General features: G+C 32.8%; 2 protein-coding genes and 1 long non-coding RNA gene across 3 annotated transcripts in view; 1 reads left to right on the top strand and 2 right to left on the bottom strand.

The window, feature by feature from the left end:
• Positions 1-168: 168 nt before the first annotated feature.
• LOC123671277 lies at positions 169-1,957 on the bottom strand. The gene is made up of 2 exons (XR_006746071.1): positions 1,484-1,957; positions 169-470 (listed from the first exon to the last, which is right to left on the bottom strand). It is a non-coding gene; the product is annotated as an uncharacterized LOC123671277 (long non-coding RNA).
• A 2,182-nt stretch (positions 1,958-4,139) lies between these two features.
• LOC123671273 (transmembrane protein 181) lies at positions 4,140-13,683 on the top strand. Its single transcript, XM_045605020.1, has 14 exons — positions 4,140-4,383; positions 4,451-4,507; positions 5,922-6,082; positions 6,407-6,510; positions 8,076-8,255; positions 8,915-9,017; positions 9,082-9,235; positions 10,137-10,217; positions 10,270-10,369; positions 10,524-10,651; positions 10,707-10,856; positions 10,907-11,009; positions 11,459-11,683; positions 13,104-13,683. The coding sequence occupies exons 3-14, from the start codon at positions 5,925-5,927 to the stop codon at positions 13,232-13,234; spliced, it is 1,617 nt and encodes a 538-aa protein (XP_045460976.1). The 5' UTR covers positions 4,140-4,383; positions 4,451-4,507; positions 5,922-5,924; the 3' UTR covers positions 13,235-13,683.
• A 773-nt stretch (positions 13,684-14,456) lies between these two features.
• LOC123671271 overlaps positions 14,457-18,693 on the bottom strand; it is a 45,576-nt gene continuing 41,339 nt past the window's right edge. Inside the window, exon 8 of the mRNA XM_045605018.1 lies at positions 14,457-17,605. Within this exon, the coding sequence (XP_045460974.1) occupies positions 17,502-17,605 (104 nt within the window). The 3' untranslated portion in view covers positions 14,457-17,501. The remainder of the gene's footprint in view (positions 17,606-18,693) is intronic.

Below are 18,693 nucleotides of genomic sequence, written 5' to 3'. Positions count from 1 at the left end.
ATCATGGGTGGTGTTGAATCTATATTTGAATATTCCAGTGAGTAATGAAATATTATATTGCAGATATCAAAGAAATACCCTATTTCTATATCGATATCGCTATTACCTAGCCCAAAACATGGGATGCTTTCTTTTCTATATGAACATGGTAGTAATAATGAAAAAACAATAGATGCAAAGGTATATTTGAATATCCTCTCTCATAAGAGAATTCATTGTTCATTCGTTCATTGAAAATAATTGTTGTCAATATATTTATTGTCATCATTGAATTTGCTGCAAATTCTTCTGTGATGTTAACTTAAAAATATTCAATATTAAACGATGGAAACACTTAGTGGTATATGTGGGGATCTTTTTTACTGGACTTCAATGGAGAAGATGAATGTTTTCCATAACCATCTTTGAGCATAAAATTTAATCTGCCCTTTCTAATGGTATCTGTACCCTTTGTTGGCTTGCTTTCTACTCTGGAAATACATTCAAAATCACAAATCGAAACAGACAAAAAAAATTATAAAATTACCATCCAAAAATTGTATTCATATTAAAAACATTGACATCGGTTATAAATTGGCAGATTTCCAAATTCAAAACTCAACTATTGACTTTCATATTACTATTTCAAAAAAAAATATACTTCAATAAAAGTTAATATATTACGTAGGTACTGTTATTTTTCAACTTTCACTTCAAAACAAGGCAACTTATTTTTAGGACTCAGTATCAATGTATTATATTATTTTAACAATGTACATGTCACGGATAGCTAATTCGAAATGTCAACTGTATCTAGCTTGAAGACCGGACAAATTCTAATGTTTGTGTTGTCAACCCTATGCTATGTTTCCGATGTTGATGTAATTACTCTGATTGAGCGTATTTCTTTCATTCGTAATAAGACTAGTTTTTAGTTGTTTTTGATTTAATTTTCATCTGCTATAACCATGTTTACCAAGATGGAGGTATATAAAATATTGATTCTATAAGAATTTGAATGAGTCATAATTAATCATATTCTTGATTAATCAAGAATCCATTATAGAATGAATATTTGGAATAGGATCTAAGGATTGTTTTAAGAGTCTGACAACGACATTTGCCTTCGATCACTGACGTCATTCCATTGCTATCTTTGATAAAATTTACTCATTTATAAATTATTATGTTTCAGGTTTTTTAGGGTGTAGAAATTAAATTTTTGGAAAAGTAAGCACAAACTGGAAATACGATGCCTTATCGATAGTAGGTTTTGTAAAATTTTTCGCCAGAATTTTCTTGAAAATAATAAATGTGCGTTAGCGTGATGCGGAAAACATGAATTTTCTTCAAATTTCATTCAAAATTTCATTTGCCATTGCAAATGATATTCACCTAGAAAAAATTCTAAGGTAAATATTTTTATCCATCTGAGAACATAATCGTTTTTTTGTAGGCTCTTGCATGACATAATATAGGTTAGGTACAAATAACATTCACTCACGCGTTAGCCACATAAATGATGAAGATGAAAAGTATTAAAAGCCATGAGATGTTAAAATCCATCTTGATTTCAGAGCGACAACTAGCCTTCGATTGAAATCAAATAATCTTTATATAAATGAATACAACTATAAAAAAATAAATGTGTTATTCTCATTTTTCGAATTGCCATGCGATTTTAATTGAATAGGTACCTAATTGTTTTTTTATTGCAAAGATATCTAGTAATTAATGTTGAAAGAATGCTAAATAAAACGTATCGTCGAGAATTAGATTATAGTTTTGTATTATACAGATTTATTATATCAGATTTTAGGAGATGGTTTTGCAAATAAAATTAAAAGGGGTCCTTAGTATAATTTTTTGATCTAAATCATTTTCAATCTCAGTCTGCCTTCGAAATAGGAGAAGACATTTTTTTTTATGTTATTGTAGCAAATAAACCGTTACAACTCAACTCTAACACCAATCATATAGGTATTTATTTCATTATAAACTAATGAATACGTCTCTATATCTATCTTTACCTTTCATACTAATAACCATAAGCAGTCATAGATTCATAGGTGTTACGTCAACATTAAACAACCTATAGGTATTTTCTTCTGAACATTCCAATACCTTTCATTGTATCCAAAATATTTTTATACGAATTGGTATTCGAACAGTTTTCAGGTAGTTCCTATATGAATTTTGACACAGAATGTCCAGTTTTCAAAACATAGTCTGCCAATACTGTTCAGTTTCTTATTATACAGGGTGTCCCGTAAAGACCACGTCAAACCAAGGGATAATGTAGATCAAAGGACAACCCATCTGCTATGACAAAATTCCTATTATAAAAGTCTTACCGTTTTCGAGATATTTTTTTTTTTGAAAATAATGAATTTTTGCCCCTTTCAATACTTTTGCCCTTATGGTTGGTACAATTTTACATCTTTCTGGTTAATTTTTTCAGTAAAATATTGCTGAAGAATGATTTCAACGTTTACATTAAAAACATCCTCCGAAAATTTTAAAGGGGGGCTATGAGAAATATTTTCATTGGAAATTTTGGTAGTGGATTATTTTGTTCATGAAGTTTAGCCCATCGTAGTAGAAAAAAATGTACCGAGCTACTGCTGCACATTTCACCAATAAATTGGTGTAATGGTATCACACAAGTCATTTGTTATTCAAAAAAAATATATGGCTGTTTTTATCCAAATGGGTACGTTTCTGACAAAATCAAGTTTGTCAATTCTGTTAAGAAATCTTCGATATTGCATTACTTAGTGAACAATGGCAATTGTTTACGTGCGAAAATATTACTCGCATAATTATTCACCTCAACGAAATTCAATTTTGCCGGCAAATTTTGGAAAACATCATGCAGATCCAGATTTTTTTGATAAGATCATTTGGAGCGATGAGTCTTCCTGTACCAAGGATGGGTACATAAATCTCCACAATTTGCATAGCTGGAATATCATAATTCCACACGAGGTGAGAGAAGATAGATCACAATCTCGATTCAAGATCAATTTATGGACTGGAATATTTAATGGTGCAATTTTGGGCCCGATCGAACTGCCGCCATCACAGAACGCAAACAATTATTTGGAATTTTCAACCAACCAGCTGCCCATTTTATTGGAAAATGTGCCACTGGCGCTGCGACGTAGTCTGTAGTTTCAATATGATGGATGCCCAGCACATTACGGACTCGAAGTTACCGCACATTTGAATAGAACTTATCCCCACCGGTGGATTGGAAGAGAAGGTGAAATTTTGTGGACTCCTCGTTCACCTGACCTAAATCCTATGGACTTTTATTATTGGGACTGCCTAAAAGACAAAGTATACGCAACACCCAAACGTGATGAAGCCGAATGGAGAGAACGCATCCGCAATTCGGCTTCATCACGTATGGGTGTTGCGTATACTTTGTCTTTTAGGCAGCCCCAATATTAAAAGTCCAGAGGATTAAGGTCTTCATGTACCCATCCTTGGTACAGGAAGAGTCGTCGCTCCAAATGATTTTATTAAAAAAATCTGGATCTGCATGATGTTTTCCAAAATTTGCCGGCAAAATTGAACAATTGCCATTGTTCACTAAGTAATGCAATATCGAAGATTTCTTAACAGAATTGACAAACTTGATTTTGTCAGAAACGTACCCATTTGGATAAAAACAGCCATATCTTTTTTTTTTTTGAATAACAAATGACTTGTGTGATACCTCTTTGAAATCACTATAAAATAGACAATTTATTGGTGAAATGTGCAGCAGTAGCTCGGTACATTTTTTTCTACTACGATGGGCTAAACTTCATGAACAAAATAATCCACTACCAAAAAGAACTAACCAGAAAGATGTGAAATTGTACCAACCGTAAGGGCAAAACTATTGAAGGGGGCAAAAATTCATTATTTTCAAAAAAAAATATCTCGAAAACGGTAAGACTTTTATAATAGGAAATTTGTCATAGCAGGTGGGTTATCCATTGATCTACATTATCCGTCGGTTTGACGTGGTCTTTACGGGACACCCTGTATATTTAAGTACTTATAGGTAGGGTAAACGTCGCCTTAATATTCTTACAAGGTATCCAAGGAACATAATTTGAAAAAAACATGTACTCTTAGCATGAGCATGCTGTACAACTAGTACGTCTATAGTTCATAAAATTTTACTCATCCAAGAATAATTCAATGCGAAGGAATCATTTGTAACTATTTTCTTATGTGCTTATGAGGTGATTTCCAACTGACGAATGTTGCAGACTTCGAGTAAGGAAGCAACAAGTGGTTTTTCAGGAGTTTAACTGTAGCGCAGATCGATATTCACCATTATCATACTTGATGGCATCCTAGTTCAGTTGTTGATGTAGCTGCAATCTAATATTTCCCTAAATAAATGTTAGTTATTATACAATATTTATATAAAAAGTAAGAATAATCTTTTGCCTTTTATAATCGTATACAGGAATATGAGTTGATTGAGTGTGTTGCTTTTGATGCACTTGAGGAAGTACGCAAAAAGGTGAGTGTTGTTATAGCTTTCATCTATCATAAGTGTTATATGTTGCCAATTCAATAAACGATTTCCATACAGGGTGTTCCACCATTGACGCGACGTTCTATTACGGTTAACCGCTGAAATTCTTTTTACTTTTGACACAGCGTCATTAGGCTCCATTAGAGCTACCTTCTAAAATTGAGTGGAGATACACAGGGTGTACCAAAAACGGTGTAAATGACCAGACATATGTTTTTTTTTCTTATGAAACACCCTGTTTTTTTTTGAGTTTCCTGATTGCACGGAATAAATGAATCCAAATTTGTTCGAAGTTTCATATGCTTTAAACATACCGTTTTGAGATCAGTATTTCAATTTTTTAATTTGGAAAAACTTATCAACTTTGAAATGAAAGAATTTATTTGCCTTTTTGCCTTTTTGAAAATCATTGAGAAATTTACTGGGTGTTCAAAATCAAACGATTCATTGATGATTTATTCAAACGTTAATATTGAGAATGTTCAAAATGCACTGCCTTTATTTTATCTTCTCCCTCGGTAGAAAGTTTTTCGAAGATAATACAATTTGCTACCTAATAGAAATTTAAAATACATGCTACGCCATTTGGCTTAGGCTCAATACTAAAGTAATCAATGAATTGTTCCATTTTGAACACCCAGGAGAGTTCTCATGATTATCAAAGAAGTCAGTACTTACCTGCGTTCTTCTAGTATTCAGTTTCAAACTGTCATTTAAATAAATTCATTAATTTCGGATCTTTCAAAGACCCCGCCAATATTTCTGAAAATACGAAATATCTCAAAATGGTAATTTGAAGCATATGAAACCTCGAACAACCTTGGGTTCAGTGGCGGATTGACCAGCAGGCTGAGTAGTTTGAAGCCTTTGGCGGCAAATTGTAAGGGACGGCAGATTGAGCTTATTAATTCTTTATTTTGATTTACAAAATAAAAAAAAATATTATACATGCACAAAGTACGAATTCATAAATTTGAAAAAAAATTGAAATATCTAACAAAAATGATGGAAAACAAATCATGAAGTTAAAATTTTATTCGTAGAAAATGAGATTGAGATGATTGTGAACTACAAGGTATAAAATTCAGAGGCGGCAAAAGTTGTATAGCCTACAGGTGAACCTTTTCAGAATGTAGTTCTTATGGAGCGTAATGATACTGTTGAAAAAAAATCGAAAATTTCAGCGCTTAACCATAATAGAGTGGAACACCCTATATAATTAAAATATAAAATAAATTTCTATATTCTTAATTCATCATCTCTATATTTAAACTCCAATTTGAGTTACATATTAGCTTTTCCACATATCTAAAACTCAGAATAAAGACTTTTGTAATTTTGTTTTCAATATTTTTTTATGTTTTTTTGATGATGATCATTTGAATAATTTCAATTACAGAAAATGGCAAAGTTGAACGGTGACGGGCTAGGCTACTCATATCATTTACCTTCAGGTGGTTGGAGTTTAAGAATAAGAAACATATTATCCCAATTCTGTGAACTTTTCAGCGAGTTTGATAAATATATAGCTCCGGCATATCATCATGATCGTTGTGAACGGTAAGTTTATATTTATCTAATTTTTTTTATTTATTATTTTTACATAATTTTTTAAACTTGTTTAAACTTAAACTTTGTTTATTTGAAAAAAAATTGAATTTTTCTCATCTTCCTCGGCTCAAACAATTTTGAGGATTCTTCCTTTTATAATAATAATAATAATAATTTATTAATCCTCTGAGACGAAAAAATGTATAGGATAAGTCATACAGATAAAAAGAAAAATTAATCAACTAATCACTATAACATATATTTGTTTCAATCCTGACAATTGCATGATTTTGTTTTATTATAATTAACTAGTATATCCCTTTTTTCTTTCAGGTCAGTGCAGATGCGATTATATACAATGCATAAGCGCGAATTTGTTATGACATTTATTGCATTTTTTACATCTCTAGGATTAGCAATTTTCATAGGAATAGCAGGTAATTTAATTCGATTTTTATGATTAATAAACGTAAAACGCACATGAAATGATTTTGGAAAAACTGTCATGAGTGAAATTGCCTAGAATCAACAAACTTGGATATTAACATCGAAAAATTAAACATGCTCAAATATTATTTCGAGCGGTCTTCGATAAGACCATTTCTCGAGAAAATTAGTCCAAAAGGAATATGATAATTTTTGAGGAATGCAAGAAAACAACAAGCATTAAATTGGAACATTGTTGATTTTTTCAGTTGATTTTGAAGTAAAAATCACCCTAATTGAAGTTAATAATTTGAATACAAAATCAATTGAAAGTTCTCCGCTTGATCTTTTATAGCACTCGGTCCTTGTGTGGTAATTTTCGATGTCGCGCGAGCACATTTCGGGCAATATCTCACCAATAACTTGGAGAATAATGGCTTTCAGATCGTTAACAGTCTGAGAATTATCGGCATCAACACAATCTTTCGCATAACTCCACAAAAAACAAAGGGAATAAATCAAAAGATCTTTGTGGCCAATTCCCTTCTCCGAAATGAGAAGTTAAGCGTCCGGGGAAGTTTTCTTGCAATGAAGGCCAAACGGGTCGTTTTGAATAGATTCTTGAACCATCTTGCACAACATCTTCACCAATCCTATAACGATTTCAGGCGTAAAAAAATTTTGAGTGACACGTTTTTTTTCAAAGAAGTACGGGCTAATCACTCAACTAGACCAGAGGGACTTATTGTGGATATAATAGTCTCTCAGAAGTAACAGGTTGAGGACTTTCACTATCCCATATGTGATAATTTTGCTTGGTTACATAACCACCCAGTGAAAAATGGGCTTCGTCACTGAACAAAATATACAATGCGAAAATTCATCCATTAAACGTTGTTGTTCAAGCACCAAATCGGCATATGTTCTACACATTCCATGTTCAGCTGGCTTTAGTTCTTGTTTCAACTGAACCTTATAAAGATGTAGATGCATCTCCAGATGCCATAGCGTGCCGTAAGAGAGACCCAAATGTTGTGCGCGCCGAGGAATTAATTAATTTGGATATTCTTCAACACTTTCATGTATGGGCCTCAAGACATCAGTAACAGACCCAGTGTCTTCGAATTTATTTACTGTCTTATCAATTGTACGCTCAGATGGATGATTATGTCGACCATAATCTGTCCGCAATGCCCAAAATGTATTTAACACAAAATCATTATTTTTCTTGTGAGTTTTTACAATTTTTTCATGTCCAGCAGTAGATAACCGATCCATAAAATGGCTTACCTTCAAATAAAATATATAACGCTTCGGATGACAGTTCTGTTTGTTATGTCATTGAAACAGTTTCACATGATGTTCTGCATCTAGTTGTAGATACAGTTTCAAGGAGTCTGCACTTGAATGCATCGTCATTTTAATGAACTCTTTTTTGGGTCAATGTTGAATTGGCAGTTTGGCATTGACAATTTTTTCATATTACGTCTTTGATTCATTTTAACTCAAGATACCATACTCTCATCTTAATAATTCCACTCCATTGGTTAGTTTTTACTAATTTCCATTATAATAGGACCTCCGATTACCAGTACTGCTGAATTAGATGGTAAATTGTTGTTGCCAAAGAATAACCTCAATATCACCAATCAAGGACAAATAGCTTCAGGTCCTTTTACGATGAGAACACCTTCATTGACCACTTATTCACAGCAATTGTGGCTTATAGTGAAATTAACAACAGAGAATAGGGACGGTGAGTTGACTAAAAAATTTATATTCTTTAATATTCAGTTGATATCATTTTATAATTTAAGAGGGACTGCAATTGCAGCAATGATTGTATAGATTATGTCTACGGTGGCTTGTCAGAGAAGACTTTTTCACACATTGTAGCGTTAAGAGGTCATAGAAAGCCCCAATGCATTATTTTCAGGATTATCTATCGAAGAATTTTTTTGAACACCTGTACTCATTGTGTCATATATTCAGATGAAAATTAGTTAAACATCGTCCGCTACAAACATGTAAAATGCCAAGTTTCCCCAGTTTCAGGAACGATCACTAAAATTTAATGCCGTCATTAAAATTTCAATCCTCCGGTAGGAGGAGCCTATTGGCTACCTGCACCGTTTAATGGAGGATTAACATTTTAATGCGGCATTAAAATTCAATTACCGTTCCTGCAACTGGGTGTTAGGGGTCTTAACTCATACTGCTACGCCTCAGCTGAATCTTAGTATTGCAGGCAATATAGCATTCGTTCTAAGGCCTCTTTTGCAGGTAACTCACATGTGAACTCAGAGGATCTGTTAAGCTTTAGTTACATAGCAGATTGTGCTAGCTGTCTTATTGTATCGCAGCGTTCTTTCCTTCCAAACATTATTATCTAACTCATATTCCAAATTTTTTCAGATGAAATATACGACAAAAGTTTCCAAGTGACGATAACCATAGAAGGTCTCACTCGAGAACATACTCCAATTACTGTTGTCGATAACAGACATTCAAAAAATAGGTTGGTTTACTTTTCACCTCCTGTTTGACTGCCACTCATTCTTTTAAAACTGTATTTCTTTCAGGACAAGGCATTTGAGATGTGAAAATCAGAACTGCGATGAGTTTATTGTATTACATCTGGGCTATCTTGATTACACGCATTATATATTCACAGTGCGTTTTCATGGTTTAGAGGCATTCCACAAGAGATATAACATAAATCAAGTGACGTTTTACGTGAGTACTTCACTTGAAAATATTTTACTGTATGTTCCTTACTTCATTTTGTTAAATCTCAACAAGATTCAATATATCTAGATCTCTACTTATTATACTAGTGTATTTTATATATGTCAAAAGAGCGTTTAGGAGGCGTTAAGGTTCGACCATGGCCAATGTGCCATCAGTTAATCTCGATTATCGTTCGTTTCAGTCGGTTTTAACAACTGATATCCCTATAATTTTCTGCGATTGGGATCATCGTAATGAACCCATTTTTCGTCTCCAGTCACAATGTGATGGAGAAATCCTTTCTGTCTTTGCCTCGCAAGAAGCTGTTCACAAGCAAACAAACGCCGTTCAACATATCTCGGCTTCAACTGGTACGGCACCCAATTTCCTCGTTTCTGATACATTTCCATTTCTTTCAGGAGTTGAAATGGCTTGTTGTGTCATTCCCAATGATCCTGCCAATTCTTGTTGCGTTTGACACAAGTCTTGATCAAGTAATGCCTCTAATTCTGTACCTTTTCTCTTCCACCGCCATGCCGGTCTTTGACGTCAAATTCACCATTCTTGAAAAGTAGAATCCTCCGTCGACACTTTCTTTCACTAATAGCGGTCTCACCATAGATATTTGAGAGCATTCGAAGAGCCTCAGCCGCAGATTTTTTCATATTGAAGCAGAAAATTAAAACCTTCCGCAAATGACGAGAATTTGGGTCGTAACCTGACATGTTTAACCGAGAATAACTATGATGCAGACAAAAATCGACTATTATTTCGATGGCGTTCTGTTTCGACTAGCACTTACAGCTTCAATCATCTATTGCAAAAAGGCGGAAGCAAAGTTGTACACCTAATACATCAAAATTTCAGCATATAGAGAAGAAATTTATTATTTCAATTTTACTTTCAGTTCAAAACCTACAACCCTGGCTTCACTAAAATTGAAATCTGGTTCAGGTTTGTGTTTCTTGTGACGACATTTTTAATATGGGTAAGTTAAAAAATGAATCATGTGATAACTTAGCTAATTCATACATTTTCAGTGTTGGTTTGCTTATTCTTTAAAGAAGTACGCAATGCATGACTGGTCTATAGAACAGAAGTGGATGTCCATACTTTTACTATGCCTGATGGGTTACAACAGTAAGAATTGTCAATTTCCTTTGAAATTTTACCTATTTATAGGAAAATCATATTTTTAGCGATTCACTCAACAATATTTGTATGTGTCTGTATACTTGCGAGTTTTTGTATTAAAGTTGATCGCAGCTAACAAATTTATTTTGAATAATTTCAGATCCTGTTTTTCCAATGATGTTCATGGTAAATTCCTGGATTCCTGGATTGATTGATGCCTTTGCACAAGCCACGTTTCTCTGTGCTCTGCTGTTATTCTGGTTGTGCATTTACCATGGTCTCAGACAGGTATCTTCATCTCAAGTTGGATCCAACAAAAGTCCTTATCATTGTTTGATTGCAGAATGAGAGGAAATTTTTGACATTTTACGTGCCCAAACTATTCTTGGTTTCCATGTTATGGTTTCCGGCCATAATACTCTCTACTTGGGAAAAAGTCAACGAACTTGAAGATCCCACTTACAACCATGAAATCGATACTTCAAACTACTACGTGAGTTCTTCGATGAGATTTTACCTTTGGTGATTTAAAATTTTTTTCAGGTGGTTCAATCGTTCTTTTACATATTCAGCGTGGTTTATATAGTTTATTTAGGAGTACTCATACTGAGAGCGTATACTGAATTGAGATCGATGCCATTCTTCGGTAAGTAATATTCTATAAGGATATTTTTAATTACAAAATTTTCGAATTATCTTCAATAAACAGATCCTTTGAAATATTATCATTGGTCAGATGTGATCAACATAAAATTACCTCGCATGTAGGAGCAATATTTTTTGATAATTCACTCCATTGATGTATTTCATATAAACAGTTCCCTTGAAAAAAAGAAAATCAAGCTAGAACTGAAACCTTCTGTGGGCTACTACAACCTACAAAACCGAAAAATAAAGTCTTCTGGTACTCGAACAAGTTCCCTCCCAGCTTTTCTACTTATATTCAATATTGTAACCCTTCTATACCTCTGTGAGTTCTCTCAGAGTTCATTTGGATCTTGTACCAGTTATGAGACATAAATTCAAAAATTGAATAGTTATTTCAAGCATATACACAACATAAGTTCCATTTGAAAATTACATTTATCATTTCAGATTTGCGACTGAAATACTTGACACTCCTCATGGTAATCGTGCTTTCCATTAGTTGCGTCATCACCTTCCTGAGATTTGGAGTTGGATTTTTGGAAGACAACTTCGTGGCTAGGCTCTCCACACATTACACGAGCTCAGCGCAGTTTATGGCTTTCTACTCGTTGCTGAATTTCTATCTCTACACGATGGCCTATCTCTATTCTCCAGGAAACTCGTCAGCTCATGGTAAATATGAAATAATTAGAGTTCTTTATAAACTCCGTTCTAACCTGCTGCTTCTGATGATGCCGACTTCGGTCGAAACATGCGGTGAAACGCTAATTAAAAAGTGTAAAGAACAAGAGGGTGGTGGCTTACGACAATGTCAAGTGACAGAGATCGTGGTCGAAAGCCAACTAAGTGGTCCAGACCATGAACAAGCTAGGATTCAGGTCCAGGAAAGTGTTGTATGTTTGGTGGGATTGGCAGGGAATAAACTACTATTAGCTGCCCCCTGTGGTCAAACGCCCAATTGAGCTTTCGACTGGCTAGCACTGGTGAATAGAAGAGGAAAACACCAGCTGCTCCTCTACGGCAAAACTATTATCTCGGAACTATCAACTATTGGACACTTTGAAGGAAGCAATCGCCGAGAAGCGGTCAGTTTTGGCCAATAGGAGAGGAATACGCTCTATTAGTGTGACGTCACACACCTCCATTTTTGGTTTTCCTATCAGTGTTCGGAATCCAAACATATAAATTGTCATGCAAATTAGTACGGTGTTGTTGAAGGAATTGGCTTATTTTCATAAATAACAGTATTTGAGGAACGATTTCAGTATTAATTGATAGACAGAAGGAACGAGGTTAATACCAGTAACTTTGAATCCTGTATCATTCCCCAGATTTTGTAAAAAGTCGTGTTTATTAGTTGAACCTCAAGTTCGAACTTACGGCATTAATATCGTGCTTTCTGTCTATCAATTAATAGTAGAATCGTTCCTCAAATGATCTCTTTTATCAAAATAAGCCAATTTCTTCAACGACAACGTACTAATTTGAATGACAATTTGTTTGTTTGGATTCTGAAGACTGACAGGAGAATTAAAATGGCGGTGTGTGACGTCATCACTAATAGAGCGTATTGTGTTCCATCAGGACTACGCCAGGCCATACATCAATGGTGACTTGCCAGAAGTTCCGGAAATTTGGTTGGGAGTTTCTTATGCATCCATCTTTCGGACATGGCACCAAGTGATTACCATCTGTTCCTGTCCATGGTGAACAATTTTACTGGTGAAAAATTGCTTCAGCAGAGGCTACTGTCTCAATTATTTGCCAGTAGGGCTTCTATGAGAGAGGCTTAATGATATTATCTTCAAAATGACAACAAGTTATCGAACAAAACAACCTAAATCGGATCATTCTAATTATGATAATTAAAGCCTTGTTTTTCATGCAAAGATAATAGATTTCTTTTTACTACACCTTATTTGAATACATAGACTGATTTGTGCTTTACACGAGCGCAGTAGCAAAAGCTCCTGATGCCAATCAGTGTTCATCTTGAATTTTCAAATATTCATTTCATTTTCTAATTATTGGACATACCTCTTTTTGTAAAGCACTAACATTACAAAATGAATTAATTTTATGAATTTTGCAGAGTTTGCGATCACCAAAGATAACCCAGCATTCTCCATGATCAACGATTCTGACGAAGATGTGATATATGGATCAGATGAAGAGAGTAGGAGACCTTTGAACAGATCGAGAAATGATGATGACAGCGATTGATTTCAATATTTTATATTGACAACGGTTATCTTTTGAAGCAATCCAAGATACTGATTGCTGTATCGTATTAATTGTTATTCATTCGAAGTGTGTAAAATGAATTCTGATAATCTTGAAATATTTAAATATTTGTTCGGATGATTTTTGAAGGGAGAAATTAACAAAAATGAAGTGGAATAAATAGTAAGGGTAGTGAGGTGCAATAATGGTTTGATTTTTGAAGGTTTGAAGCAGTGTAAGTGATTGGAGATTGGGTTTTGGGTTCAAAATTATTGAAACCAACAATGCTGAACTATGTATGAATGTCATTGAAAGAAGATTTTTTCTTCTTTCCCAAACATGGCAATGACAATATGGGAGTCGTTCCAAAAGAAATTATTCGAATTGTTTTTTCAGTATAGGTAAGAATATTGACTGAAAAATTTAAAGATCATATTCCTGCTTCAACAATTTAGGTTTGAGTATTAGAACTATCAATGTAGTCAATTTTTTATCTTTGCAACTGAGTGAAAAATAAGAATCACCATAAATCAATAAATATATTTTTTATGTATGATATTCTGATATTATAGCAACTGATTTGATTTCCAAAAGGGATTCATTGATAAAAAATTTTGAAATTATATAATCGAAATTTTTAATTCTTTTGATTCAGCATAGTTATTTATATGAAGTTGACGGAATATAATATGAAACAAGAAATAAGATAGATATTTCTCAACCAGTTTTCTAACAAATCTGTTCTTGTTAATGAAATTGAAAGGACCGCAGTTGAGATCTCTCCGCATATAAAAAAAAAATAAGTCGATTGCAATGTCATTGAAATCCAGTAATATTAGGGTTAGTTTTTGTAATCATATTGGATCAATAAAATTCCATGTTTTTCTGTTTTAATTCTAGTATTCATTCGAAAACCCTCAGATAATCAATTAATTCCCAAATAAAGTACAAATTGGTGAATGCGCTCACAAACGCATTCTGTCAATAATAAAAATAATTATTGATGACGAAAACAATTAAGTACCTTATATTCTGCATCAAATTGTTCAGTCAATATGTGAAAGGTAAGCCAACGTTCTCCAAAAAAAGAAATTATTATTAATGCGAAAAACAATGAGCTAAAATATTATAAAGCTTACAATTTATGAAATTGGCTTTGTCGTCTTACCTTAGTGTCTAGAATTGTATTTCAAATCCAAATTCCATCAATGAAACACAAGGATAGTTTTTCCACAAATTTATTGACCACTTAAAACTACAAACAGTAATAAACACCTGTATAATTTAACGAACATCAAAGTTATAACAACAATATATTACAACATGATTCTTATTTTCTAGCATGTAATATTTTGAGTTTCATTATATTTCAGTTTTGAACGATTGTCCTTTGTTCGATATAATCGTCTTACTGTATTCTGAAGTTAATAGTATTCTATATTTATTTCAACCCTTAAACCAAATTATCATCAAGAATATTGAGAAACAAAGGATTATTCAGTTCAGTTGAATCACCAGTAAATCATAAAAAGAATATGAGAGTACTCATTTTGCTTTACGCTTAGTGAGTTTCACAAAATTTCTATTTTGGTTGATGTAACGGTCAATAATTTTTGTTTCCAATATCAGTTCGATTTTGAATCCACTACAGAAACCAATATAAAATCAACGAGGTAATTGGTTCATAAAAGTTTTGTGAAACTTACAATCAACATAATTCAAAATAATAACTATTGATCACGACAACAAGATTGTTATTGCTTTTGCAAGGTTGATACTTCTACTTTTGAAAATTCAATCGTTTGATTGATACGTTTGAAACTGAGATTAATAGTTGCAGTATGTATGGCCAGAAAATGTTTCTAACTTGCCCTTTCCAAAATCCCAAAATAATTGAGTAACAATTCTAATGATATCTAAATAACAATTACAGTAAACTATAGAATAAGTGAGTGAATTTCTAATTAAAAACTCCATGTTTTCTGCTATATTCTAATGAAGGTCACAACGTTTCTATAACATTTCTACTCTGTTCAATCTCACAACTATATTCGTTAATCTACGAGAATCTAATGAATTCATAAAGTGTTCAAGATATTTTGTCAGGAAATTGTCAAATAGTTGTGTTCATCACAATTTGAAATCACCCTGTATTTCCTTTTGTCTGTTAATTTCAGTCAATGGTAGTTATATATAATAAAATTCGAAATAATCGAATTTTTATCACTGTGAGTTTTGCAATTGAAGTTATATTTATTATGTACTCGGTATTGAATATCATGCTGATTAAAGGCTGATTATATAATATATTTTGTCAGTCACAAGAAGAGATCCAACATTTAGTTAAACAATTTCTCCTACACATTTTTCTATTCGAAGGAAAACATGGATTTTCTATCAGAGAATGTAATTTGCAAAACATCAACAAATCGACTGTAAAAATCTTAAATTTTAAATTTTGTTTTCCTCCATAAAGTATACAAGCCTCAAAATGTTTCGAATGTCCTGAGAGATGGAAAACCAATGTTTGTATATACCTATGTTATGTAGAGTAAAAAGACGAGAAATTTGAGTTTTTCATTTATATAAGTTCTTAATTCAATGAGATACGATACTCATTGATACTAATACTAGGTGAGGGACGAAGATCACATTCTACTAGGACTGGACGAGTGTTACAAGTATAAATATGATAGAATCAAATGTTTATATGTATTGCCAGATAGAGTACACAATAATTGACAGAAATGATATGATTAGAAAGACCATAAAATGGCCGCTCATTGAGTAGATTTTTGGTAAAAATCCTAGAGAATTGGAGGGGTATATTTGAGACAGATAATTCAGGTTACGTTATCTATAACACTTGAGAAAGACTTGGATTCTAGGTTACTCGTACCCAAAAAAATTAGTATACACGAAAACAAGTCATTGTTCATTCAAACTCAATACAAGGTGCGGCACAATTATATTCGAAGATATGCAGGATTTTTCAGAATAATATTTCGATTTAGAATCAAATTCATTTATGGATTTCAAAATGAAAAATTCTATTGATTATATGCGTATGCATTAATTCACAGTATTTGCAGAAGTGCAAATGGTAAATTATTTTATTAGTCGAATATAGCACCACAAGCGGAAAAGTTATGAAAATCAAAATGCTGCAAGTGAATTAACAATATACAAAGTAAATCGCCTTTTCATCTGTATGAACAACAAATAGATATAATACCTGCTGCCAATCGAGCAGATTATGAAAAAAAAAACTTTAAGAAGTTAATTAATAATCTACATATTACTCCACAATCAACTCGAAATACAAAAACGACCATCGAGTTGGTACTAAGGAAACTAAAAAAAAAGAAAAAGCCAAATCAAAATTTCATGCATCCTTACATATTCCTACTTCAAAAAATTAATAAAGTTAAGCGCATATTATTATTATAAAGTTAGCACATATTATAAACAGGCAGAGAATAAACATAAATGAAAAGCAAAAAACCTTATAACCAATAAAAGCAAGAAACTGTGTTTTTTCCATGGGAATGAAGGGAATTTCAAATACGAACTATATCTATTCATTCCAGATAATGGTGAAAATTGAAAAAATCAAAGATTACAAAACAAAAATACTAAAAACGCAGACGTAATATTGAAAACTAGTTCAGGATATCAAATAATGACAAGGAAAAATGGAGAGAACTACTAAATGAAAAGAACATACTTTCTTATGAAGAAATAAAACCTTGGTATAATCCAAAAAAAAAATTGAAGGATTTTCCATGCCGGATATGACATGTTTAATTCGATTTATGAATTAGGGAGAAAAAGTTCAATTTATACATGAGTCACAAAAAAAAATTATAAATTTTGTATGGTTGATGTTTTATGATAGAGTATCATGTTTTAAAATTTTGTCTCATGTTAATTCAACCGAAAAAAAATTAATACTATGAAATACATAGTTGAATTTTCTACTGTATATCTTGAAAATCCTGTCATTTCAGATTCTGAGTTCCCAAACTCAGCTAGTTTTGTGCCGCACCCTATAAAATTATATATTTTCCATTTTCATTTTTCCTGTGATTGTATGAAAAATCATAATCTAAATTCACCATCAACAACAATCTCCGTGTTTGGCACTGAGTAACCTTACCTTATTGACATTAAAACACACACAGCCTATGTTATCCTGTTTTTTTTTCGAATCGAAATGAAACTAAGGTCACTATAGAGATCCGTCAGACATCAAGGAGTGTATTTTTCACGTGATGTCTATAACTTGTACGGGCGGTCTACCAAGTGTCAAATTCATCTTAGCTGCATCCTTGCTGTAAGAGTTTATCAGCTGTTCGTTTTCCATACGCACTGAAACAAAAAGTTTGTTACAACATGAATTGAGAGCTATACACAACAATAGTTAAATCATTTCAGAAGGTCTTATCATAATAATGAAGTAATAATAATAATAAATAATAATAGTAAAGTGACTTCGCATGTAAGAGGACCAGAAGTTCGACGAGAACCAGGGGGACCACAAGGACCGGACACGACCGAGCTCTATCCTTCTGATATTTTAAATATCTGGGAGTGAGTGAATGTTCCTCTTAGCGAGGAGTGAGAAGCCGACGGCGAGGAGAAATCCTACGCGTATAGGCAAAAGTCGGGGGGTAAAGTGTAATAATAAAGTAATAAAGAACCCCTCCTGTAGATTAATTAAACGATAACATAATGAATGACATCTTATATATGCATATATACAGCATAAGTCAGAGCTCCTATTTATTATTTCGATGGTCTATATATATAGACATAAAGAATGAATTTTTTTTAAATATTTTTTTGATCTTCTAGTAGAACGGTCATCGCCAAATGTAGTAGCTATATCCCTTCGTGTTGTCATTTCACAGCAAGGTTTGTTTTTCAAGGTATTGAACAAACAAAATTCTAAAAATATATAAATCCGAAACCACTGGAAAGACAAGAAAATATGACACCAAAGAATACTAACAGTATCATGAATTGATCCAGGTTGTTTTTTTTTTAGATGGAGTGCTAAATAAAATATAAATTTCAGTGGAAAATGAACAAGTAGGTAGTATTATTGTAATAGTCAAATCGCGATATTTCTGCGACAAAAACAAAATAAAAATTTAAATTGTGTATATATCGCAAGGATTACGGAATAATTAAATCTAGCAATTTCAAAATAGTGATTTCATGGTAGGTTAACTACTCTGCAAGGCTTTTATCTTAACGTATGCATGCTATTAAGCCTGTGCAACGAGAATCTTTTTACATTAATGGAGCTTTTAATATTCACCCAGTGTTCCAGATTTGATGCTGCTGCAATTTCCCATTTTTTGTGAGATGAAAAGGCAGAAGTGGAGTAATCTGGGAGGACGTTGAAATTGTATTCATTAAAAAAGGGCTCTTTTTAAAGAAAGATATCCCCG

Source organism: Harmonia axyridis, chromosome 1 (genome assembly GCF_914767665.1).
Source record: "Harmonia axyridis chromosome 1, icHarAxyr1.1, whole genome shotgun sequence".
NCBI classification, from domain to species: Eukaryota; Metazoa; Arthropoda; class Insecta; order Coleoptera; family Coccinellidae; genus Harmonia; species Harmonia axyridis.
The sequence above is the reverse complement of the archived record's forward strand: the minus strand, read 5'-3'. Positions and strand labels throughout refer to the sequence as shown.